Source organism: Astyanax mexicanus, chromosome 25 (assembly GCF_023375975.1).
Source record: "Astyanax mexicanus isolate ESR-SI-001 chromosome 25, AstMex3_surface, whole genome shotgun sequence".
NCBI lineage: Eukaryota > Metazoa > Chordata > Actinopteri > Characiformes > Acestrorhamphidae > Astyanax > Astyanax mexicanus.
The window spans coordinates 22,220,564-22,247,248 of NC_064432.1; the positions used below are offsets into that span (position 1 = coordinate 22,220,564).

General features: G+C 39.3%; 1 protein-coding gene across 5 annotated transcripts in view; it reads right to left on the reverse strand.

Annotated features, from left to right (window-relative positions):
- Positions 1–2,319: 2,319 nt before the first annotated feature.
- LOC103044970 (oxysterol binding protein) overlaps positions 2,320–26,685 on the reverse strand; it is a 37,643-nt gene continuing 13,277 nt past the window's right edge. The window contains exons 4-17 of one of the 5 annotated variants that reach the window (XM_049472269.1): positions 26,642–26,685; positions 26,399–26,510; positions 25,760–25,958; positions 24,023–24,134; positions 23,526–23,589; positions 19,037–19,204; positions 18,313–18,558; positions 17,410–17,530; positions 16,248–16,351; positions 15,951–16,046; positions 15,639–15,826; positions 14,446–14,675; positions 13,164–13,202; positions 2,320–5,625 (exon numbers count right to left, since the gene is read on the reverse strand). The exon at positions 26,642–26,685 is cut by the window's right edge and continues 119 nt beyond it. In XM_049472269.1, coding sequence (XP_049328226.1) covers positions 5,483–5,625; positions 13,164–13,202; positions 14,446–14,675; positions 15,639–15,826; positions 15,951–16,046; positions 16,248–16,351; positions 17,410–17,530; positions 18,313–18,558; positions 19,037–19,204; positions 23,526–23,589; positions 24,023–24,134; positions 25,760–25,958; positions 26,399–26,510; positions 26,642–26,685 — 1,866 coding nt within the window. In that variant the 3' untranslated portion in view covers positions 2,320–5,482. Of the gene's footprint in view, positions 5,626–9,686; positions 11,130–13,163; positions 13,203–14,445; positions 14,676–15,638; positions 15,827–15,950; positions 16,047–16,247; positions 16,352–17,409; positions 17,531–18,312; positions 18,559–19,036; positions 19,205–23,525; positions 23,590–24,022; positions 24,135–25,759; positions 25,959–26,398; positions 26,511–26,641 lie in introns of those variants that run through there. The other 4 variants (XM_049472268.1, XM_049472267.1, XM_049472271.1 and 1 more) reach the window with 4 other exon arrangements.

Genomic DNA, 26,685 nt, shown 5'->3' on the forward strand with positions numbered 1-26,685 from the left:
ATTATACATTTTTAGAAATATGTATAGCCACGTTTATAATGCCTTAAGGATGCATTATAATGTGTTATGAGTATGTTTATAGTGTCTTATAGAGATGACATTCATAGAAAGTGTTACCTAATTAATTTTACAAGCATTCATCAGTGAAGGAAGATCTACTTACTGTCAGCAGAAGATCATCTTCACCTGATCCACACCTTCACAAAGCACTAAACCCACCACAGCTGCTTCTAGAGGGGGCAAACCCAGGTGTATGTATGTGTATATATATATAAATATAAATATATATATATATATATATATATATATATATATATATATATATATATATATATATATATATATATACAAAATAAAAAATAAAAAAAAACACCCCAGGAATTTGTTTCATGGTGGTTGCTATGGTCTCCCCAGTGGTTGCTATGGGTTTACAAGGCAGTTGCTAGGCGTTTGCAAGGCAGTTGCTAGGCGTTTGCTTCAGTGTAGAATGTTGTCACTGCAATGCTGGTAGAGGGCTGCAATGCGGTTACTTAGTTTTTTGCTCGAGTGTTGCTCAGGTGTTTCCAGGCATTTGCAGTCATCTCCCAGGTGGTTGCTCTGGTACCCATATGGTTGGTTGGGTGTTAATAGTGTATTCATATTCAGAAGGGGTAAATCCAAATCCAAAAAGTTAATTTTTAATCTTCCTGGATACAGATAAAACCACATCGTCATCTCTGATTGATCGGAACAGTCTGTATATATAGTGAGAAGATGCTGTGTTCCAGTGTGTATATCAGTGCAAGGGAAAGCTGCTTTAACACAGAACACAAAAAATGTGCAGGGACGCGCAGCGCAGATGTGAGCAGTGAACGCTGCACATACTGTCCTCAGTGTGTAAACAGCATGGAGCAGCAGAGTATTAAATATTAATAATAGCGACTCTGTGGTGGTCCAGACCACTGAAACAGATACAAAACTACAGTCTGTAAAGCTCTAAATGATCAGTGGAGCTGAAAAACTGATAATAGCGTTGTAAATCCTAACATTACGCTTAATCAGTGTACACTAGATCTGATTCAGTGGGGATGTTACAGGTGTGTTTTCAGGCTAAACGGAAAGCTGACAGTGATCAGAGCAGGAATTGATTAAAATGTAAATATTATGTAAAGCAGATGAGAGGAATGTGAAGGGGAAGGTCCCAAAACTGGCCAGTCCTGAATTTTAACAGAACTGAAGATCATCCTGTGACTAATGGAAAATATGTTAAAAAAATTATGCAAATGAGCCAATCCCACAGTTTCATTTTAACATACACCCATCAAGCATAACAGAAACATCCTTGTTTCTACACCCATTTTTTTTTATTTTTTCAGCTCCAGAATGAGCATCGCTCTCTGAATTTACCTCTACAAGGTGGAGCAGCTAGGTACAGTCACTTGCAAAAGTATTCAAACCCCTTCACACGTTTCTCCCCTACAATTATAAACTTAAATGTTATTTTATTGTGATTTTTTTAAGTGATAGACAAACACAAAGTAGCACATAAGTGTAAACTAGAATGAAGATGAAATTTTAAACAATGAATTTTAATCAAATAAAAATCTTACAAAAGTATTCAGCCCCCTTTACACTGAACCCCCTAAATACTATACAAGTAATTTAATTAGTTAACAGAGTCCAGCTGTTCTGTGAAGGCCTCAGTGTTTTATTAGATAACACTAGTGAACAAACAGCATAATGAAGATCAAGCAACTCACCAGACAGTTTAGAGATAAACTTGCTTATCTTGTTTAAAGCAGGGTTAGGTTATAAAAACACATCCCAAGATTTGATCTTCCCAAGGAGTACTGTTCAATCCATCATCCAAAACTGGAAAAAGTACTCTACAACTGTTTCTACAAAGCTACCAAGACATGGCCATGGTCCACCAAATCTGACAGATCAAGCAAGGAGAACACTGGTCAAAGAAGCAGCCAAGAGGCCCATGGTCACTCTGGAGGAGCTGCAGAGATCCACAGCTCAGGTGAATCATGAGAATCTGTCCACAGGACAACTATAAGTTGTGCGCTGCACAAATCTAGACTTAATGAAAGAGTGGCAAGAGCAAAACCATTGTTGAAAGAAAGTTTGCCACAAGCCATGTAGAGAACAAAGCAAACAAAGTTGAACTTGAACTTTTTGGCCTAGATGCAAAGCGCCCTGAACACACCATAGCCAGGGTCTGTATATGATTGAAAAGATAACTGCGTTAACGGGTGTAGAAACAAGGAGGTGGTCAATGTTGTGCTGCATGGATCATTAACTTTTACACACAAACCAAAACACAACGAAACCAGCCGTGTTTCCAATCCGATTTAATTACATCATCATCCTGCAGCATCACTACACTCAGTCTGCTCTGCGCCGGTACAGAGAGCCAGACAGACCCAGAACAGAGGGAGAAATTAAAAAAAAAAAAAAAAAAAAAAAAAAAAAAAAAAACGAAAAAGAGGAGAAAATCAGTCAGAACGAAAGAAAAACGAGAGAGTAATGTTTACACACAAAAAATTAAAACACAAAACAGTAAAAATTACAAACCAGTTTACTGCTGTTTAGAGTAACGGAGAGGGTTTAGTCAAAAGATACATTACAAAAAAAAAAAGAAAAAAGAAAAAATCCCATCATCATCATAATCATCATCATCATTGCCGTCTTCTTCATCATAATCAGTCTGTGTTCATAATAAAAAGCTCTTGGCTCTTATTGTTCATTTATTCTGATAGGAGAAAAACATTCCCAGCTTTCAGCTGAGAGACACACACACACACACACACACTTACACTTCCATCAACACTGCACCACCTTCAACACTGAACCACAACCAGCACCACCCTTAACACTACACCATCAGCACCACGCCATGCCCTTAAAGCCACAATAAACCCCAGGCTGCACTCGAAAGAGCCCTCCACCCCACCCTAACCATCGCTCTTCCCTCACCACCGCCCTTACGCCACCTTTAACCCCTCCGCTGTGTGTGGGCGAGCATTATCCTGCTGAAAGAACTGTTAGTGTGGACTGTGCTGTGTGTGGTTTTGTTGTTTACCAGCAGTTGGGGCAGTGTGTCGCTCCACAGCAAAGGCACAGCGCCCTCAACACCGCACCAGAGTGTGTGCTCAGGTCTCCCATGCAGAGTGATTGCAGTTATTATTAATATCAGCATTAATATTATTATTATTATTATTATTATTAATATTACTAATAGTCCTTCATTATTTGATATATACACATATTTGCAATGGGCTGCTTTGCTGTGTGTCAGTTTATCACACTGTGTGTGTATGTGTGTTAGAGAGAGAGAGAGAGAGAGAGAAAGAGAGTGTGTTTTTTTACTGTAAGTACACTTGAAAATAAAATATGATTTTTTTTTTCCCCGGATAGAATATACATGAAACCCTTCACGTCACTCATTAACACGGACGGACGGACGGACACACACACACACATACACTCTCTCAGAGTCCCTCTGACATCACCTGCACGCACACACACACACACTTTCATTAGGTATAGTAGGTGTTCGGCCGCTGGAGGTTAGTAGTGTTCTACAGAATTTGGAAATTAGAGCTGCTCTATTGTCAGTTGCATAATTCCTCTAAATTTGAAGGATGCTGTTGCGCACACTGCTGCTAGGGGGCGCTATAAAGAGCCCATATCTTTCAGCTCTCTTTCATTTAATTGATTTTGTTGAGCTTCACTTTATTCACCATAATTTTATGTTCCAAAATCTGTCATCATTCATTTTTGCACAAATCAGCTGGTCTACTTATTGGCCTACTTCAAAAAGAGCAGCAGTATAAACGGGTGGTTGCTGCGACCCTGTTAGGTGGATGGTAAGGTATTGCTGAGTGATCAGCTATATCAGTCATAATTCATCATTTACAGTTAGACATTCAGTATCTGTCATTATACCTTTACCACTAATATATGTAAATCAGCTGTCTTCTAATTGGTCTATTCCAAAAATAAAAGGTGGTTGTTGTGACTTTATTAAGTAGATGCTAGGGTGTTGCTAAGGTACCTTGTTTCTGTACTCCAGAGTGATAGCATTACTAAGGGGGTGGGAATAAACTGTGGTAGACTAAACTTGCGTAATGAAATCGCGACATAAATACATTTTTATTATATTAATGATAAATCTAATTAATATGTAAATTAGACCTTTACTTCTTTACTTTAGAGGATTTTATCCCACACAAGGGATAAAGGTACTTTTTTCCCATTATTATTGTCATTATCGAGGGGGCTGGGGCTAAACTGTGGCAGACTGCATATGCAAAACTAAATAAGTTAATATTAATATTAATTTTATTATATTAATGATAAGTCTAATTAATATGTAAATTAGACCATGTTTAGGGAGGTTAAAGAGCTCATAACCCACAGCTCTCTTATATCATATAGCTTCTGCGCCAAAGCACTAAAATAATCACAATTCATTTCTTGACCAACTTGGTTAAATACAACATTTGTTATCGTAATTTTAAGACTGATCTATGTAAAGGACCTGTGTTCTGATTGGCCTGTATGAAAAAAAAACACTCTCTCAACTCAAACACTGCACTGCTATGTTGTTGCTAGGTGGATGCTAGGCTGTTGCTAGGAGATAGCTTGATAAAAACAACCATTTAAGATGCCATAGCAGACAAGTGGCTGCTCTGGTATCCTAGGTGGTTGCAATGGTATCTTAGTTAGTAACTAGCTGACTTAATACTGCACACTTTCCACACTTCCACAGAGCAACCATGATTATTATTATTATTATTATTATTAATATTATTATTAATTATTTGCATGATATGGGCTCACGAATTGGGAGATAAAGCCAGGAACACGGCGCGCTGTCAGTCAGAACTCAAGAGCCATGAGGGACCCCACACACACACATACCACATACACCACACACACACACACACACACCTCATAGACCCCCTTGTTTTACCACACTACGGAAGACGTGTGGTTGTGAGGGGGTTGTTCTATTTTTTCTTTTTTTTAGCGAAGGCCGGACCGCGGTGCGAACGAGTCCGGCACTTTTCCGCCGACAGCACTAAAGAACGAGAGCAGGTGTGCATCCCTTCCCTTATATGACCAAACAGTGGAGGACACAGGAGGAGGAGGAGGAGGAGAGGAGGTAAGGTAGGACAGACAGATGTTAACAGAACAGAGTATCAGGTAAGCAGACAGACAGACAGGTAGAGTAGAATCCCGTGCACCCCTCTGCCGCCTCTGCTGTCGTTTCTGCTGTCAGACACTGTTGTATGTACTCACACAGCGGGAACAGGAGATGGGTGGGAGGGGTTACAGGTGAGACAAGCACAGGTGTAGGAATCACATGTCCAGTCAGTTCTGGAGGAGGAGACAGACGACGGGAAAGGAGAGCAGTCCGCTGCGTGTCACGTGTTCCGTTCCGTTTTCGGGAAGTCCGCTCCACTGCCGGAGAAGATGTGCAATATTTGGATCAGAAGATGTCGGGACAGTTCTCCCAGGTGCCTTGCTCCTTCGTCTCCCAGTATCCTCCTTTGTAGATGTGTGTGGGCTCTCCAGTCGCCTCGTCCACCACCTGCTCGAACCACAAGGCCGTGTAGTTGTCCTGCGGAGCGCCTGAATAAAGAGGAAACACACAGAGAACCATTAGTCCAGAAGCCTAATAGGAGTGAGTAGATCCGGACCTTCTGCAGGAGCTGAGAGGTTCTGAAACAGTAGATTATAGATTAGAGATTAAAAACCACAAAAAAAACCTCAAACACAAAACATAGGGAGTAACCTGGTCGTCCTTAAAAGGTGCTTTCACAACGTCACAACAATGAAAGCTGCTGCAAACCACATTCTGGACCATTTTGGAGTATAATATGGTCTTAATCCAGACCAAAGTACTATAATATGGTCTTAATCTGGACTGAAGAACTATTATATGGTCTTAATCTGGACTGAAGTACTATTATATGGTCTTAATCCAGACCAAAGTAATATAATATGGTCTTAATCTGGACTGAAGTACTATTATATGGTCTGTATTAGGAGCAAAGTACTATAATATTGTCTTAATTGGGACCAAAGTACTATATGGTCTCAATCCAGACCGAAGTACCAAAATATTGCCTTGATTTGAACCAAAGTACAATAATATGATCTCGACCAGGACTAAAGTACTATAATATGGTCTTGATCTGGAACTGCTTACACCATGGTCTGGTTGTGTCTGCAGTGTAAAGCAGTGTAAAGCACTTTTCTAGATGTTTCAGACCTTCAGATACCAGTTACATCAAGTTATTTGGCTATAATCAGCCATTAAACAATAAAAGAAGAAATAGAATGGGTGTTGTGTAGAATTCTGATTCCTCTCCATGCAGAAGTATGAGTAATACAGGTTATGCTGGGGATTCTGTATCTACTGCAAATGTATGTTAAACCTTGAGTTACACTCTTTCTGCTCCGGAACATGCTCTTAAAAAGGAGGTGGAATATGGCCCAGCACCTGGAAAAGCAACTCAACGAACTTACACCATTCTACAAACCAATCAGTGGGGAGTAAAGGGAGACTTTACCCATGAAGGGGATTGTGACAGGATGTAGTAACATTATTTATAGTTTATTGTGCTAAACTACAGTGTAAAAGTGGACAAAACTAATCTGACTCAACGTAACAAACACATCAACCTTGGTTCAGACTCTGGACCCGACTTTAAATTGTACAAACACGTTAAGACCTGCTCTAAATCACACCCAAAATCCCGAACTCTACAGATTGCACATTTTGCCTAATCTAAACTCTGAGAACTACAGGGAGGATGTGTTCTAGCAGAACTAGGGCTGCAACTAATTATTATTTAAATAGTCTTCTATTCTGTTGATTGTTTTTTCAATTAGTTGAAAATAGGCTTTTTAAAAATTGCCACTTTTTTCACCACTGCATATATTAAATATGTTAAATGTATTTGATGCCTTCATCATTGCCATCTTATCCATAAAACCTTAAAGAGGTTTGGCAAATATTCAGTACATTCCTAGGTAAGAAATTATTACCATCAGTGCTTCCTGTGGGTGAGTTCTGTGTTCCAACTTCTTTTTGGTTAAGCCCCTACAGTAAAATAATGGGGGTTGGTGTTTCTCCATGTCAGTCAACTGCGGAGCTTAAAAGTGTAGAGGGAAATAAGGGAAACTGTGCAACGGTAACTTATATATATATATACAGGTGCTGGTCAACGAATTAGAATAATTTGAAATAGTGCAATCATGAAATTCTTTGAATGCATTTTTTGTGCAGAAAGCAAATCAGGTGTTCACCGCACCTGTCCTACTCGTTAGACTAATCACAGAAGGAGATGCAGAAGCGTGATTCGTCACTGAAGACCACTTTCTGCCAGTCTTCAGCAGTCCACTCGCCGTGTTCTTTGGCCCACTTCAGCCGTTTCTCCATTTGTTTCTTGTTCAGCATCGGTTTTACTGCTGGAACGCGAGATTTGAAGCAGAGTTCGCGCAGACGACGGTAAGTGGTTGATCTGGAGATGTCAGCGCCGGTCTGCTTGTTCCACAAGTCGGTGAGCTCGGAAGTGGACTTGAACCGGTTGCTGACTGCGATCTTTCTCAGCTGCTTGTTGTCGCGAGCAGAAGTTTTTCGGACGCCGGAACAGTTGGTGCGCTTGCTGCAGTTTTTCTTGAGAGCTTTGCAGACGGAAGACTGGCTGATGCCGAACTGCTCAGCAATTTTAGTTTGGGTCAAGCCTTGTTGGCGAAGGGCTTGAATTTGAGCCACTATTCCGGTTGAGAGGTCGCGCTGCTTACCCATGATTGATTTTACAACTTCTACTCAACCCTGACTTTATACTGCACAGTGAACACTCTTCACAGAAAACAAAAATTCGAGCATTTATTCTAATTCAATGAAACGGTTTCTCCATTATTCTAATTCAATAAAACAACAGTGTCACAGTTAAATGGCCTAAATGGGCCTTTTGGAAAGCTCAGCTGAGCAAATTTTTTTCCAGGTAACGAGTTCTGCGATTAGTCTAACGAGTAGGACAGGTGCGGTGAACACCTGATTTGCTTTCTGCACAAAAAATGCATTCAAAGAATTTCATGATTGCACTATTTCAAATTATTCTAATTCGTTAACCAGCACCTGTATATGTAATTTTGGAAAAGACTATTTTCAGTTTGGGGTGACTGACAAAAAGCTTTGTGATGGTTCTGTGACGGTTGCGAAAAAAAAAAGTTAATCTGGAGCCATGCTTTTAATCTTTTTTTTTAAATATATAAGTTTATTTCTGATTTTTCCCCATTTTCCCCCAATTTGGCTATCCAATTGTCCCTCCCCTTTGTGCGTCCCCATCACCAGTGGCACCTGCAACCCTAGAAGGATGCGGACAAGCACATGCCTCCTCCGACACCTTTTTTCCAGCTGCTGCTGATGAATCATCACAGCGGCTAGGTTCCGATACATCAGCTCACAGATGCCTCGTGCCGTCCGGCGCCACCTTTAAGCATGAGGGGGAGAGAGCGCCATCTACCCACCCGGAGGGAGCAGGGCCAATTGTGCTCCCTCTGAGCGCCGGCAGCTTGATGGCAAAGCTGCATGAGCGGGGGGTCGAACCTGCGACCTCCCGCTCATAGTGGCAGCGCTTTAGCCCGCTGGACCACTCGGCGCCCCCTAATTTTTTTATTTTATACATTTTCAGCAAAGAGTCTTTTATTTTTATTTCTTTTATTCAGCTATAACTCCATTTGGGTCAATGATGTTACTGGCTCCACCCCTTTCAGTCGTCACTTGATGTCTGAACTGCCAAAATTACAAAAACAGCAAAGTGTAGGACGTAAATATGGACTTTTTGTTTGGACATTTTCAGAGACAAAAAGAAAATGAGCTAAAGCAGGTTGTGATCATGGCAGGAAAGGGATTAAAAACATGGTACTGAAACTCAACATAGTCTACAAATTTACACTGACATTGATTGCACTCGACTAACTGTTGCAGCCCTAAACACAAGCCAGACAGGAACAAAACACAGCTCTACACACTATACACTCTTAAAGCAGAGGATGAGGGGGCTTAGGTCTATAGCCCAGTGTGGGTGATACTTGCTTTTGGCTGGAGATCCATACAGAAGGTCCACGCCCCCCACTAAAGTAAGTAGAACAAGCAAATGAGGACGTGTGTTCTTTGTGCATCATGGTTATAATCTTTTGTGTCTCTATACTAGACTAGCTATTATCTTATGAGATTCATATGCCAGGTTCACACTGCCCTACTTTCAGAGGTGTCAGATATTTAAGGTTTAGTTGTGTGGTTTGTACGAGATGGAGTGAATAAAAAAAAAATGATACACAATCTTTCAGAGGAGGAACACGTCCGTAAGAAATGAGCAATGAGAGCTGTTTTACGTTTGGCAGATTTGCAGCAAAATCAAACAAAAGGAAAAAGGGAAGAATATGGATGAGAAAAAGAATGCATGCTGACAATGTCCAAACTCCACTCTCAGCTTTATTCTCACACAATGTGCTCTTCCCATTGGCTGTGGCTACTGGTTTCACTAACTAAAATCACCGACTGGTACAAATATTAAACCTGCTAGATATTTGGCAGGGGCTTGTAAAACAGCACTCTGCAAACATTTAAATAGAATCCATATAGTACTGATTATCATTATTGGTTTGTGTGTCAGATCTTAATTTTATGACTAAATAAAAGGTAAACTTTTATTTTACTTACACTTTATACATAACATAAATGTGTTTTTAATACTATGGGCCCTATTTTAGCAATCTATAGCGCAGCGGGCAAATACGCATCACGCAGCTTGATAAAGAGCCAGGTGTGCTTTGACTTTGGCGCGTTCGTATCTTAACAGCGCAGAGCTTTTGCACGTGAACCTGGCATTAGTGGTTCAGTCCAGTAGTGAAGGTACTTGCTTGAGTATGATGGAGGATGTGAACCATGCAGAGTTTCACCTGCAGGAGGTCAGAAGATGAAAGACGAAAGGATGAACAAAGAACAGAGCAGAATTAGAGACGCGTGAAAAAGTCAGTGTTGATCATGTGACCAGAAAAATACAGTTCTAACACTAGAAGCTACGTCTGAGAGGTGCTGAAATGCTGATTCTGACACTAAACATCTCTACTCTTGATCTACAGGAGAAGAGAGAGGGGTGATGAAGAGCTACTTGCTTGAGAGCGAGAGATCAGAGGAGGTCTCGTCTGTGTAAGCTGGGGGCGGGAGGACAAATGAAGAATAATAAAACACAGCGGAGTGAAGAACGATGAGTGATGAGCGCTTAAAGAAACTAAAAATGCAGAATCCAACCTTCACAATCTGAACATCGACACTGTATTACAGTATTTGTTTCCGTTTTTGAGAATTAGAAGAATCTTCTTTACTAATGGATACTTCTCACAGTAAAAAACAACAAAAAAAAAACTGGAGATGTTTTTATGCATGTATTTTTGTTTGGGGGTTAAAAAACACAGAGTAGGGGGGGGTCAAACAATAAACATGTATAACATTCCTGGCAGATTTCAGTAAATTCACATCATTACTTTTATAAATCGACTCTATGTTAGCTACTAACAGTGACTGTTTCAAGACTGCCATCAAATTATGAGCTTCTTGACTGGTGCATAAAACTCACAAGTTGATCTAGATATTATACGCGAGAACCTGGAAGAACTGGAATGCATGAATAATGGCTACAGTGCTCTGCCGCTCAGCTATATTCTCCACTGCTCTAACACACAACTTTACAGAGTTTAATACAGAATATTAAATAATTCAATTTACTACTACATTTTTACACTCCTACTCTCTTTAGCAGTTTTATGGGGAAAAAAAACACGTAAAATTTAACATCACATGTGTAACAGGGATACGTACTGGAAAGCTAATATTACCACCCACAGTGAATAGCAGGGCAGCGCAGTGGGTGGTTATGATTGTGACTGGTAGCATCCGGCTAGATTTGTCCGTGTAAACAGACAAGCGTCACCAAAAACAGTAAGGAGTGGAAGGAGGACCACCGGGATTTGAAGAGGGATGAGCGGATAAAGAAGAAGAGAGTGATACTTGCTTTTGAAAGCGCTGTCCGATGGGTCAGAAGAAAACTCCACATCGTCAGCTGATGAGGAGCACAGAGAGCCCGGCAATCAAAAAACAACTCAAACCAAAATAACCAGGGGTGGGGAAAAAAGGAAAAAAGACTAAGGCCAATTTATACTTCTGCCTGTGCGAGCGCCCTATGCAGCTTCTTTCGTTTACATCCCTGCTTTTGGCGGGAAATGTGTGGGCAGTTCAATCACAGACCAATCACAGCAGCTGCTGTCTGTGTCACATGACTCTTACCTTTCTGGGAAGACCATAGGGTCTATGGCTACGCGTATGGTACGCGTAGAATAGGACATAGGTTCAACACAGACATATCAATTGCCATGAAGATTTGAATCACCTAGACCAGAGCTGGACATCACTGAATCTACAGAGGCACAAATGCCCTTCATCTATAGCAGATTGTTTTTTGTGTGTGTGTGTGGTAAAGCTTATAGTATCACACAGTCTGCAGGAACAGCACGGTGGGGCAGGAACAGTGAGAGAAAGGACAATTTCAGAACACAAACCCAACAACATTTGAACAGGACACATCTGGAACGCTTTGAGAGGAAAATTCCAGAGTGTTGTGCTCATTCATTTCATTTTTTTTATCTACACATAATCAAGCCACAAAAAACTCTTTTTGGACCAAAACTAAGACTGATCTACATACACGGTCCATCTCTTAAACTCTACTGGCTCCTTAATGCTGCGCACTGATAAGGACCCACAGTTTTTACCCACTATATACTATACAAACTATAGATTGTATTGTGTAATATACTACTTACCATTACACATATCTATATATCTATATATATATCTATATATCTATATATATCTATATATATATCTATATACACACACACACACACATTTTGACCTTTGAGGTGCTCACTTGTCAAATGAGATTGCTGTCTATTTGTGCATGTGTGTATACATATATATATTTAAATATGTTTATATTGAGCACTGCTTCAGGGAATGCACCAACATTTTCGTTGTAGGTAAACATGCAATAAACAATAAAATAAATACAAACGAAAGAATGAGGTTGGTCTACGCCTTTTTAAACACTCCATGTACAAATGTATTAGGACACTAACACACACTAGGGTAGGTGATATTGCTATAAAAAATATCACAATATATCAGGGTATTTTTGCAATAAACATATTCTTGTCAAAATGAAAAAACAATGGATTTAATTTTTTTTTTAACACACTACTGCAACAAAATAAGTATTTAGTATATTTGGTAATACTGTTGCATTTGATATGTTATGGCACACCCCGATCTGAGATTTTTACCAGATTATAACAGAAGTGAATAATCCAGCATGTCATGATACTAATAATGCACTCCAAATATCTAGTACTACAAAAAGTACAACGAATGAAAATGGAAAGATAGAAATCAGACATATTGTGTCTGTAACAGATTTGGGTTTAATGTACATTTATTTAGTGTGAATTTTCCTTTTGATATAAACAGATATAGTTTTATCTTGAAGGCCAATATGGCCTTAAAAAAGTATCACAATATTTTAGTTTATTTTTTGCAATTACAAAATTTAAAATAGTTATTATTATTATTGTGTACGATACATTATGGCACACCCCTAGCACATAACACCTCCAGGAGCTTTTAAGACATTGCATTCCTAAGGCATTAATATATTAATAACGGTGTATACTATACAGACAAAAGTAATGGAACACCTACACATCACACTTACAGGAGCTTTTAAGACATAACATACTAAAACCAGAGGCATTAATATGTCGGTCTCAATGCTTTTGTTCCAGTACTTACTGGGACGCCTGCACACCAGCGAGTGTGTGTACAGGTTGTATACAGGTTCTGTCTCTCACTGGATAATATCTCAAAACGTATATTTTTAATTATTTTAAAGTGTAATCCAATAAATCAGCTGCTTTAAACAGTAGGGTTTCAGACATAACAGATACGGTACTGCCCCACAGCACCAACACTGTGTATGTGTGTGTGTGTGTGTGTGTTGTACTGAAGAGACAGATGTAAGAAGAAGAAGAAGAGTACTTGCTTTTTAGAGGCGAGTCAGTTATGGAGTCCTCAATGACAGCTTGAGGGAGAGACAGACAGAGGCAGAGGAGAGTGAATGGAGGACCGTGAACAAGTAGAGATGCCACAGGACACGTCGACACACGGACACAAACCACATAAACTACAACATTAGGACAAGATAAATGAACTCTGAACTGATTTTCAGGCGGTGGCTGAATTAACTAGAGTAAACCCTCTGATTCTGAGCAGTACTGAGCTCTGGTCTGAACTAGGGGTGGGACAATATATTAAAATCACGATATATTGTATAGTGTTGAACACATTTTATCGTTTAGTATCGATACATGGTGTCAAATATGGATTTTTTTATTTTTTTTTTAACATAGGCGATGTAAGCTCCCCAAAACTTACCCCAAATTTAACTTACAGTATTTTTTGCACTATAAGGCGCACCAGATAATAAGGCGAACATAAGGCGCACCGGATTAATAGGCGCATTCTCAATAAATGTCTATTTTCTACACAGACTTCTCTTCTAAAAAAAAATGTATTATTTGGGTGAGTAAAGTGCTTCCGTTTATTTACAGTAAGCTTAGATTTTTGAATTTCTCCAGCACTAACGCTGGAACATTAACAGTAGTTGCTAGCAGTTAGCAGCTAATGCTGCCCGACAGCGCTAGACTGAGGAACCCTGAGTGTTTCGGTAAGCCAGGATGATATTAACTAGTAGTTTGTACCACTTAGCTTGTTTTAAAAGTGTAAACACACAGATTACAGTCCGATAAACTTGCCTTTCAACGCTGAAAAAGCTAGCGGGGTTAGATGCTAATGCTAAAGCTGCTCCAGCAGTGCTAGCCAGAGTTAGCAGCAGGATACAGGCCAATAATTCTCACTTTTGAACAGTTCAAGAGTGCTAGTGCTTAGTGCGGTTAGCGGCTAATGCTAATACTGCTCCAGTCTCGAATCTCGGTGCTGGAGAACTAAACTCCTGAAACTCCTGTATAACTCTGTACTTCAGCAGAGTGGCCTCACTGCTCCTTACAACCTGATTGGTAAAATTCTTACATAGGGTGTACCGGATTAAAAGGTGCACTGCTGATTTTTGAGAAAGTTTAAAAGATTTCTTTGCCTTATAGTGCGAAAAATACGATATTAAATTACTGCGTATGGAAAATTCCTGTTTTTTGCTTATTTAGGAGTATTTTATCTACAGTATTGTGATTGTATCGTATCATGAGATGCCCTATGTGATTCCCACCCCTTGTCTGAACCGAGCTCTACAGCGTTTCTCTCCTCCTTACCCTCCTCAGCAGTGCTGGCCAGTCGGACGGCCTCCCTCTCTCTCTCCCTGCGGACGCTGCGCTGCTTCTCCTCCAGACGCTGCTTCTCAGCGTTGGCCTCGTCCCACATCCCCTGCTCCATCAGCCGCTGGTCCGGCCGTCGCCGGCTGTCCGTCGGCGCTACGCCGTCCTCCTGCTCGTTCAGGGTCAACGCCAGCTGTGTGAAGTAGTACATGTTCTCCGCCCCCTCCCTGTTAACACAACAACACACACACAGCTGTTTTAAATCTGTTTTAGAGGCAGAACCACCTCCGCAATGACCCAACAGGGTCAGAGACTGATATGAGGAGAACTACGACTACCTGCTGAGCAGTTAACACCACCGACAGCCCCTGAAATTTCCATCCACACAACTTTTACACACAACTTAAGACTTTAAAATGGTACATGCTAAGCAATATTTAATAAAAATGCACAGATGTCAACATTTCTGGATGAATCTTTACACAGGCCCCCCAGGGGTCAGTCCTTGGCCCCAACCTCTTTACTATATACATGCTTCCCCTCTGCAATTTAATCAGACATCATGGAATCTCATTCCTCTGCTGCGCTGATGACGTGCAACTCTCTAAAATCTCTAAAATGGACACATACTTCTCTGCAGCCTTTCCATCGTCATCTGTAGCACAACTTGAGTTCCTGGAGGTGCTGAACAACAGTTGCGCTTCTCCTTCACGCTGTGAAGCTCCAGCTCATCCCAATTAAAACACCTAAAATCATCATCTCAGTTCATCAACTTTTTTTTTACTCTTTAGAACATAATTTTATATGTTGCTTAATAGTTTTTGTGTCTTTAATATTAATCTTCAATGTAGAAAACTTATTAAATAAATAAAGAAAGAATACCAGACTAAGAAGGTGTGTCCAAACTTTTGACTGGTCCTGTGCATTCATTCTAAACGTAGGTTGTCTGGTAGGTTCTGGGACCTACAAAAAGCTCAATGGGAGCGCCAATGACTCCTAGTTAAATTCAGCAGATTAATCTACTCCGAAGAGAGTCTGCACCACAATGCATGTTTTAAAAGTACTCTCCAGCATGCTCAGTGTAATGACACACTCTCACCAAAACGCACAGACTGTCACTTTAACTTGAACCTATAGTTGCCACTGCATACTAAAGAAAGGAAGTTGTTGAGGAACAGTAAGGTTCTTACGGTAGCGGGTTCTTCCTCCACAGCTCACGGGCTTTGAGAGTCTGGTAAACCGTTTTCTGGCGTCCCTCCGTGCCGTTCTCTCCTCCCCTGCTGCTCTGCATCACACGCGAGCACTCCATCTTCTCATCCCACGTTCCGGACAGCACGTAGTAAGCCTTCCCGTCCTTATCCGTCACCACTCCCGTCACCTGGGAGAACAGACAGAGAGAAAAAAGGAGAGAAAATGAATTAAAACAAGACAAAAAAAAACTGTGTATAACCTTATCTGATGTAGTTATTAATGGAAATAGCTCTGGGTTGAGAAACCCTCACCTTTCTGGCCACGTCTCTGGAGAAGTAGCTGTAGGGGGTGAACTTTAGGTGGCAGCGGTCTCCCGTCCTGTGGTTGATCACGTCTATCTCACCAGACTGAATAAAAATAAATAAACAAATAAATATTGAGTGTTTTGTAGGAGTGTTATAATAATAACTTATTTTTTTTCAATGCTACAATATATTTACCCAAAAAATAACCTCAATAATCAATATTACCGTTAATTTACATCCATTTTAAAATAATACAATAAACTGTGGGAGATTTATGAGAGTGTACGGTGTAAAAGTTCTCACCTGGTCTATCCACAGCTTGCCTACAATGATGTTGTGCACGGTGGTGGTGACTTTCTTCCAGCTATAGTGATTATTACTCTTGTCAAATATACAGTGAATGGACCCTAGAGAGAACAATATATACATTACTCTCGTTATTCTCACAATCTGAAAACGAATACGAAATTAATGCGAGATTTAAACAGTAAAATCAATACAAAAAGCAGCTAAAAGATTGGCATTTATGCTAAAAATGTGCTCTAATTGCACCTTTTGCAAAAACAAGCAAGCAAAAGTATTTTCCAGATATACAGTTTACCATTACTGTTATTTAAACTGAGATTCCTCATCCTGTATAATGTCTAATTCTATATACTAGTGGTGTATCGATGCACTCTGCTCAGGATTTAATTCACAATTCTGGATTTGCTGATCTAATTTTGAATGACAAAAATATGAGACATCTTTTTTTCCTTAAGTGTATAAACAAGGAAAAATGCACCTAAAAAAAAAATTAACTACTGTGCTCTTTTATTTCTCAAAATAGCTTGTTCATTTAGGAAATCTATAGTAAAATTATAATTGTCAAAGTGGAAGAAAAGAAATATGATTAATTACTCTACTTAAATTGGTTTCTGTGCATCTTTAATAAAGTATTTTCGTTTATGGTAACGTTTTTCTTTAATTTGGCTGCAAAATTCAATCTTTAAAAATCTTACTCTTTATTCCACTACATAGCTTGTGTGCTTGGTTTCAGTCAAAAATGACTGACATATCCCTTTGCTTTTGCCCTGCACTAGAATGACTGCAACCTCTGGTGTTTAAATAATGCAACGGCTTAACATTTAAAAAAACAGATCATGAAATGTTCCCGTGAAGCACATCCTCAAATGTTTCAATCGCGATGCATCTTTTGAGGCTGCTTTGTTACACCGTTAAGGTTTCAGTAAGTTAAATTAAAGACTAAAGAACTTTTAAGACCATTCTCAGTAAAATTGTACACCCATGTCCTTTCTTGTTAGTGATAGCTTGAGTCTTTAGCTGCAACTTTGTAGAGAAAAGTCTCTACTTTGTAGAGAAGTTTCTCTGGGTGACTGTGGCAGTAGATATCGACGGACGTATTTCGAGACACAGAGGACACAGAACTGACTTTCCATTACACTACACTTTCACACATACATACCGAGAGGCATGATGGAGAGGTATTTGCCCCTGAACTTGCTGGCCACAGTGATCTCCTGCCTCAGGGTCCAACCCCGCTCAGAGATCACATGGTGAGCTGCTGCTGGAGGATGGTGACTGACCTGGAGGAAGGATAGTTTAAATTCATTACACTGTGTAACGTTTGTTATGTATATACAGTTTTATATGCATCAAATAACTCTCTCAGTACTTTATAACAGGCTCACATTACTGTAGCCGTGAACAGAAGCCATCTCTGCTGCTACTCCATACAAAACTGTCCCAAAACAGGACCTGCTACCTGCATTTCCTTTTATTATTATGACTTGTTTATCAGATAAGCCACGCTGAACAAATTCCTGTGTGTATAAAGCATTAGGAAGCCTATACAAATGTGCAACTGTCTATAATATAGCTTGTGTGATACGTAATTCATATGCAGATTAGCCATAACATTAAAACTAGCTCTGTATATACATTACACTGGTCTGATGTAACTAATTATAATCACTTGATTTCCATTAAAACACAAGTTACAGATGTTTGTGTACCCCCTGATTAAACAGTGTGAAAGACTACAGCAGCAGTAAAACTGATGGCTCTGTGTGTGGAGCTTATCAGAACAGCACACCTGGTTAAACGTCTCTGCTTAAACACACAAAAAAACAAACCAGCAATATATATGGGTGGCAAAGATGATTACTGCCATATTAATTTTGTGTACAATACTTAGATAACAATTATGGCGACAGGCCTAAGTTTAGGTTTGTTGTACACTTAGGGTTTTTTCCTAGTGTAAAACAAACTATGGAGATAATGCTATTTGTTAACCAATTATCTCCCTAATTTAGAAGGCCAATTACCCAACCCATTCATTGCTCTCTCTGTGTGATGATCTCCTCACCTGCTCACAGAGGGACCTGTAGCCGCTCTCCTGCAGGCGGTCCAGCTCGAAGGTCTCCCCCAGCAGGGGGTTGAAGGGCTTGCCTGTGCGGTGCACTGTGGTGGAGTAGGAGGACACTGTGAACGCAGCCACGTAGCACAGCTGCTCCAGAGAGCTCTGGCACTTAGCGCCTCGATCCAGCAGCTCAGAGTACTCCAGGTCCTCAGACAGACGCTGCAGCATGGAGATCGGCTCGTTGAAGTTCACCTGCAGCAGGAAGAGGAGGAGGAGGAGGGATTGGTTTAGAAAGTTCTAAACACTCAGAGGCCACTTAACAGCATTTTAAATAGGAGATCTCCAACTGAGAGGAAAATATAGTCTGTGGTAAGGTCTTATCTGTCCAGGAAACTGAGCACAGCACAAACACTTCACCTGCTTGTATATATTTAATGATACAGTAAGGAACATATAGTTTATATCAGTCACTGAATAAAGATAAAAAGATATAAGATTATTTAAGCCAAATGAAAGAAACCTAAGTGAAAAAAGGTACCATCTACAAAGTGGTAAAATAATTTGATATAAATAGGAAGAAAAATAAGAAAAAATTCATTAACAAACAAAGTAAATAAAACCAAAAATATTTATTTAAAGGGCACACATTATGAGCTCTACAAAACATGTTCATCATTTGTTCTTTACATAAAATCACTCTCACATAAAGGAAGAACAGACAGACACTTACAGGCATGGGGATTTTGGAGAGCTCCTTCCCGATGCAGTTCTTCATGATGCTCCACAGATTGAGCGAGTAGTTGGGTTTGTCTGGGATGCGAGTCCGCCTCTTCCTCACAGGCACCACCTCCTGAGACTGAGGAGACTCCGGATTGGATGCCAAAGACTGCTCGTCCAGCTGCAAATCAACCAACGAGGGGAAAATATTTAACATACACCAAAATGAAGCACTTTATTATAAATGATTCTGAAGCCTGGACTTAAAATTTGAGAAAAAAAAACAAACAAACAAAAAAAAAACAATAATAATAATAATAATAATAATAAAAAAAATAATAAAATAAAATAAAAAAATCTGAAGTACATGAAGTACATGTTTACTTTAGTGGAGTGAACTCATTTATAGTTTATATGTGGATACTTTAGGGTTATGCTAAACCCCGCCCACTAGATAGCAGTGTAGTCTTTAGAGCCCACTGTTCTGACTGGCTAAAAAGTAAACTTTGCTTTAACTCAGGATTTATAAATATGATAAAAATTTGATTTTAATATATATACACTTTTGCTTGCAATATTGTTATATATTGGGATATATACTGAATAGTAGTAAAATAGTAGTAAAATTTTATTTGCTCCCTATTTATCCTCATTTATATTGTTTTTGCAAGGTTTTTACACACATTGTATTACAGTACTGTTTTTGCCTTTTTTGTATATTTTATTACAACAATCCTAAATAATAAACCTGAGAAAAAGGAAATGCCTCTTAATCTTGAACAGTGTTGTTTTTCCCCATTTATACACAGTTTTGCCAGGTTATTACATATAGCAGTCAGTGTTTTTGCCTTATTCAACTCTGTATTTAATTCCAATAAACCTCATTAATAAACCTGACATGTAAAAGTTCTGATAGATTATGAGCAGTGTTGAAATATATTGAGGATCAAACAGTAAATGATCTGGAAACATGCTCTTCCAGAGAACAATCAGTATTCAGCAGCTAGAGTGCCTTATTCATTAAGGTTTATCCGGTTTCTCAGGTCTCAGAGTGCCCTCTAGTGTTCTTCAGTGAGTTTGGTTTTTGCTATGATGGGAGGAGAAGAAAGAGGAGGAGGAGGAGGATCCTTATAAATTGGTTCTGGCTCTCTGCCATCATCACCAGGACACAGAGAGAGTAAAACAAACATGAGCTAAAGCTGCTGCTGCTGCGCTCAACACTGTTTACCACAGTGTACAGAAGAACAAAATCATAAAAATAATAAGGATAAGAACTTTTCTTTTTTCTCTATTAATGAGATTTCTCTAATAAAAAAATGTTTTTAAAAAATATATATATATATTATGTATGTGTTTCTCTGTCCATTCAGGTTGGGACGCTTAACTGGGTGAACCGAAACTGAATAAGTAAAAAGCACAAAGTCTCGTCCTGACTGAGACCCCACGGCTACAATCTGGCTATAAAACCAAACAAAGGAAGAAAACAGGCAGATCCAGTGTGAGATTTATGGAGAGTGCTTCAGAAAGGCTGTCCTGAATCTGCTGACAAGCCTGCAGGAAACACAGGCCTTTACGTCAAACACAGATCAGCTGACAGCAGAGGAAGAAGAAAGTCATTACGCCAAAACCACAAAAGTGCACGCTAAGAGCAAAATGATGTGGATCAGGATCTGGGTAACAGGAACTGCAGGATGACCCAAGAAAACCTGCAGCTCTCAGAGAACCACAAAACCAAAATCTGCCAAATATATTCTAAATACTGAATTTAAAAAATATATAAATTAAAAAATTATACTACTGTGATTAGGGCTGGAAGGTTAATGGAATTAATCCAATTAATGAAATTACTGTCTTAATGCGACTTTAAAAGATTAAAAAGATTGCCATCTTTATATATAAAAGCTGCAGTGAACCTTAGAACTGATTTACATATTTTACACTTTTCCTTATAATTAACTGAATTAACTGAAATCCGAGGAGGTTATGTTGCACGTTTAATATACAGGCATAGGGTTGAAGGGGGCTGCTTACTATTTATATAAAATATATATATTGAAATTAAACGTAAAAGAAACAATAGCTTGGTGCTGTTTTTTTTTACGATATAGACCAGTCCTAACTGCAACAAAATTAATATTACATTTTATTTGGCGATATTTTATACAAGATTTATCAGACTGTACCAGGACTGAAGTACAATGAATGATACTGGACAGACAGAATTATATTGAGTGTGAATTATTCTTTTGATACAAACAGCAGAAAAGTAGTACCCTAATGGCTCATATGGATCTAAAATGCTATCACCATATCAGGATATTTCTGCGATAACGATATTTAACGATATACGATATTTAAAACCCCCTAGTACAAATAACACATTTCACATCAAAGTAGCTCATAAATGCTCAAAGACAATGGTCTGTTTTGTTTGCAGTGAGACACTTGAGACTTTCAGATAAATTATGGGAAGTTACAGCAGGCTTTCATCACCCATTAAACAATAGAAGAATTGACTCCCCTCTGTGTTTAAATGAGTCATGCAGCAGTATGGGTACAATAGATTACAGTGCTGGTGATTCTGTATCTACTGTAACTGTAGATTAATCCTTATTTAGTAAGGATAATAGGGGTGGGAATCGTTTACTATCTCACGATTCGATTCGATTCCGATTTTGGGGGCCACGATTCGATTCAAAATCGATTTTTGATTCAAAACGATTTGAATTATAAAAATTTCTGCTTCTGGCTTATGAATCTTATTGAAAAAAAACCCTCCATAATATACACTGGTCCTGGAGCAGGTAATGTGTTACAAAAACAATAAAGGAATGTGGGTCCTCAGTGACAGAGGAATCACTGGGATATCACAATGACGTTAATGAACAATAAATAAATAATAAATAACACTGCTTTATTACCAGGCTACTAGCGGTGGTGTGTAGGTGACGCTGCTGGGCTGATGTGATGATAGCAGTGAAGCGCTAAAGTTCAGGAGCAGCTGCTGATTAACTAGTTAATTTAAGGTCGTTGTATTTCTTCAGAAAGGGGGCAGGAGGTGGAGAAATTAATTCATATGGTCCATTCCTTAATTCCTCTGTGATGAGGAGCTGAAATTAGCTCTGATTAGCTTATTGTATTTTTCCGTTCCGCCTTAAATGCTGCAGCCCGCTGCCACCTGTAGCGTTATTTAAGGTGGAACTGGAAAGTTAGCTAGTTAGCTAGCTAACAGTTACTGAAACTAACTACTAGCGATCTTTTTTATGCTTGTTATGAAGCATTCTGCCATAAAACATTGAAACTACACGTTAATCTAATGTAATATAGTGCTTGTTCTGCCATCTTACCGGTGATTCTCAAACACCTACGCTCTGTGTGTGTCTGGAAGATCTCCGTTTGAAAGGACAAGCGCTATCCCCAGGGTTGCCAGGTCCAACAAAAATACCCAGCCCAAAATCAGTCTAAAACCCGCCCCTCAGAATCGATTTTGGGACATTTTAAATCGATTCTGAATCGTAGTAAATGAGAATCAAGATTCTTATGTGAATCGATTTTTTGGCACACCTCTAAAGGATAACAGTAAGAATTTGACACTGAGTCACTGAGAATTCGACACAACACCAGGAAAGAAATTTGTCGAATTAAAAACGTCATACAAACTAATAGTGTGAAGTATAGAGAGATGCAGCCCATGTAGGTGGTGATGATTACAGGATGCAGTAACGTTCTTGTGTGATCAGTTGCTAGTACACATTGTGACAAACACATGAACCTCGGCTCGGGCACTCAGATGTTAAAACTCATTTGCTAATCTGCTCTGCTCAGAGAAAAGACAACTGTTCGGTGAATCTCAACATAAAGCACCAGCTTACAATACTGGAAGTATACTTGGAAATGCTGCATTTTACATTTCTGAAGGGATATAAATTGTTTTAGGGAATTAAAAAAAGTAGTTTTCTTAACATTTGTAACAATTTTGGCCCTGGAAATCCTCTACTCTGGACCTGGATTTACCATCTTTTTGGATCTTTGGAACAACAGCATTACTTGTGCTTAAATTACAAATATTTTCTCTAAGCATACGGCTAGATCCAGTTCAGTTTTTAAGATTTATTTTTTTTTAGACTTTTTTTTGAGACTTTTTTTTTGAGCACAGCGATAGTGTGTGGACAATTGGAAAGAAAATAAAAGTGTGGATGAATATTTAGAAGTAGAGCCCGAATTTAGAGCACTTCTACATGTTTACCTAACTGTGCACTCTCTGCATTTGGCGTCTTTGTGTGCGTTTCAAGCAAAGATTTGAAACTAAGCACAAAACTGAAACTGAAAGAACAATAAATAATGGCTTTGACCTTAATGAAACCCAGCTAAACTTATTCTGCTGCAGAAATCCAGTCAGAACTCAATACCACAAAAACCAATACCACTGCCAAGTGATTGTGGGTAAAACTGATAGACTGTATCTATGAGTGAGGAATCACAAGGGAAGAGTGACGTCTTACCGATGTCGTCCCATCGTCCATTCCTATCTCACTGCTGATTCCACTGATGTTGCTGCCGGACCTCCTGAGAGTAATGCATAGAAGAGGGGGGAGAGAAAGAGAGAGAGAGAATGAGAGAGAGGGAGAGTGAGAGAGTGAAATGGGGGAAGATAAAGAAGGTGGAGGGAAAGCAGAGGCCACACACTTAGGTCCAGTGAACACTTATATCAGACAAACAGAGAATGGGGAAAGAGATGGACGACAGTGGGACAGGACCATGCAGAACACACACAGAGAACATGCAGAACAGGGGATGCATCCGATTTGGTGTGAAACATCACGTATTTACAACCACTCTTGACGTTTAAAGCATTCAGTGTTCAATTAATTGTTTTAAAATTGTTTAGCACATTTAATTCAAGTAATCATTTAATTTTTCGTTTAAATTTGGTAAAAACGCTCATTCTGGTGCATCCCTTTACAGAACACGCAGTAGAAAGAAAGGAGAGGGTGAAGACCTGTGGTATTTGGGGTCGGCAGGAATAGTGATAAACTCCTGCACGTCCTCACAAGCATCGAAAAACTCATTATCATCGTCATCGCTGGCGTCGCCCTTTCCAGGACCTGAACCTAAAATAGGAAAGTCAAAAAACACAGGATAGATTGACCAGCACACCACCTGCCTAACATGTGGCATAAAGTAGTGTGTAAGACCGGTGGAAGAGAACATTATGCCAAGATGCATGAAAACTGTGATTAAAAACCAGGGTTATTCCACCAAATATTGATTTCTTTATAAATATTGCATTATTTGAGGTCTAAAAGCTCTGCATCTTTTCTGTTATTTCAGCCATTTCTAATTTCAGGCAAATAAATGCTCTAAAGGACAATATTTTTATTTGGAATTTGGGAGAAATGTCTGTAGTTTATAGAATAAAACAACAATGTTCATTTTAAAATAGTTTAATATTATGGCCATTTCCTTCATAACAAGCATTTAAAAAATCGCTAGTAGAACATTTTGGTACCTTGCTAGGCACATTTTCTGTTCCACCTTAAATGGTGCAACAGCAGTTACTGAGTTTCTGCTGCATTTAAGGAGGAAAATAAAATTCTGACTAAGAAGCTAGCGAGTAGCTACCTTTAGCTCCATGTGGGGCAAAACTGAATTTTAAGGCAGATTGTTGAACTTTACAGTGTTTCATTTTATTATTATTATTACTTATTTATTTATTTATTTTGATGACGTATCTGGTTCTTGAAGAGCTGTCCCTGTTCATATGGGAAAGATTTTAGCCACTTCCCCTTATTACTCAGTTTTGAGGCAAAAACTGACACTCAAAAACAAGGGTAGAAATGAGAAATTAAATTGGGCCCAAATCTTAACAGAGCATTACACACAGTACCAGTCAAAAGTTTGGACACTCCCCTTCTTATTTAATGATTCTTTTTTAATTGTATTACTTTCTAATATTGAACACGTTAAAATGATGAAGGAATTCATCTGCAGTCATGAAGTAAAAAAAAACATACAAAGTGTAAAAAAAAAAAAAAAAAAACACTGTAATGGTTCTGGTTTTCCAACTGTCTTAAAGGAGTTCTAGAGGTGCTGAGATCTTGTTAACTGCTTTTCCTTTACTCTGCTCTCCAACTCGTCCCAATTAAAACACCTGGGTTGGGTTTTTATATCAAGAAAAACACTTTTTTGTCTAATAACTAAATGCATGTGTTCCTTCATAGTTTTTAAATATTTGATATTAATCTACAACGTCGTAAATTATTCGAATAAACAACAAACTTTTGACTGGTACTGTATATGTAATAGAAATGTATTTACAATAAACTCACGTACGACAATCTGAAATCTAATGCTATCTTCGTGTTGACTCTTTATAGGGTCTCACTATATAGGGAGTAAGTATGTATTTGAGATGCAGCCAGAAACATCAATGTGTTGTGACTTCTGTGCGTTTCATAAAGCTCTGCTTTAACTGTTACTGCCAGGTACAACAGGTAACTTTAACAGATAACAGGTTTTGCATGAGGTTGATGATGTGTGAGAGAGTGAAGAGTCAGAGGATTGATTTCCCATCATCCATTTTTGGCTGAGCTCCAGAGCAAAGAGGGCATCTCTCAGTTCTGTCAATTATTTCAGACTTTGGCCTTTGCAAAGATCAATAAACAAGTACTAGGAAGTGTCTGCTGAACGTGTGTGTGTGTGTGTGTGTGTGTGTGCGCGTGTATAAACACTCCACCTTTGCTGTCTGCAGTGGGGTTGCTGGGTGAGGCGGGCAGTACGGTGGCTCCTCTGAAGGCTCTCTCCAGGTGGTTGTGCTGCTTGGCGAGCTGCTCCAGCGTCTCCTCCAGCCGAACCCTCTGATCGCGCTCGGCCTGTAGAGCTTTCTGCCAGCGCTTACTGTGAGCCTGAGCCAAGGCCAGGAAATCCCGGCACGCCTGAACACCGCAGAGACATGTCCAACAAAATATATGTGATTATCCTACTTCCTACTTCAATCCTGTTCTTCTTAAAGATTCATTCAGTTTGAAACTGTTATTTTTAAACGAAATAAAACAAATATTTTTGTTGCAGTAGTATATTCTTATAATAAAAAATATTTTTTTTGTCATATTGCCCACCCCTAATGTTCACAAGACGATTTTGGCGTAACATTTCTGGTTGATTTTTATTTTTCTCAGTCCAGCAGTGACACTGAGGTGTTTAAAAACTCCAGCAGCACTGCTGTTTCTGATCAACCCAAACCAGAACAACACACACTAACACCACATACACCACCACCATGCTAATCAGTGCTAATCACAGCAGTGCTGAGAATAAAAGGATTTTAGTCTATTACTACAGAACTACAAGAGTCAGATATGGGTCAGAGCCTTACGTTGATCATGGCATTGGAAGTGATTCGGAACAGCGTGGCTCTTTCTGTGACCTGTCGAATCTTATCGCTCGTGTCTCCACCCAGCTTCACACCCTCCAGCTCGGACAAGGACCTGAAAGGAACCACACAAACGGATGGGCTTAATCAGATGTGCCTGAAGAAGGACTAACAGTCAGTACTGAGCTCGTCAGCAGTCAGAGAGAAAGAGAGAGAGAGAGAGAGAGAGAGAGAGGTGGTCCCGACCTCTGGAGCGCAGAGCCGTGTTTAGCGATCAGGTCGTTGCAGGT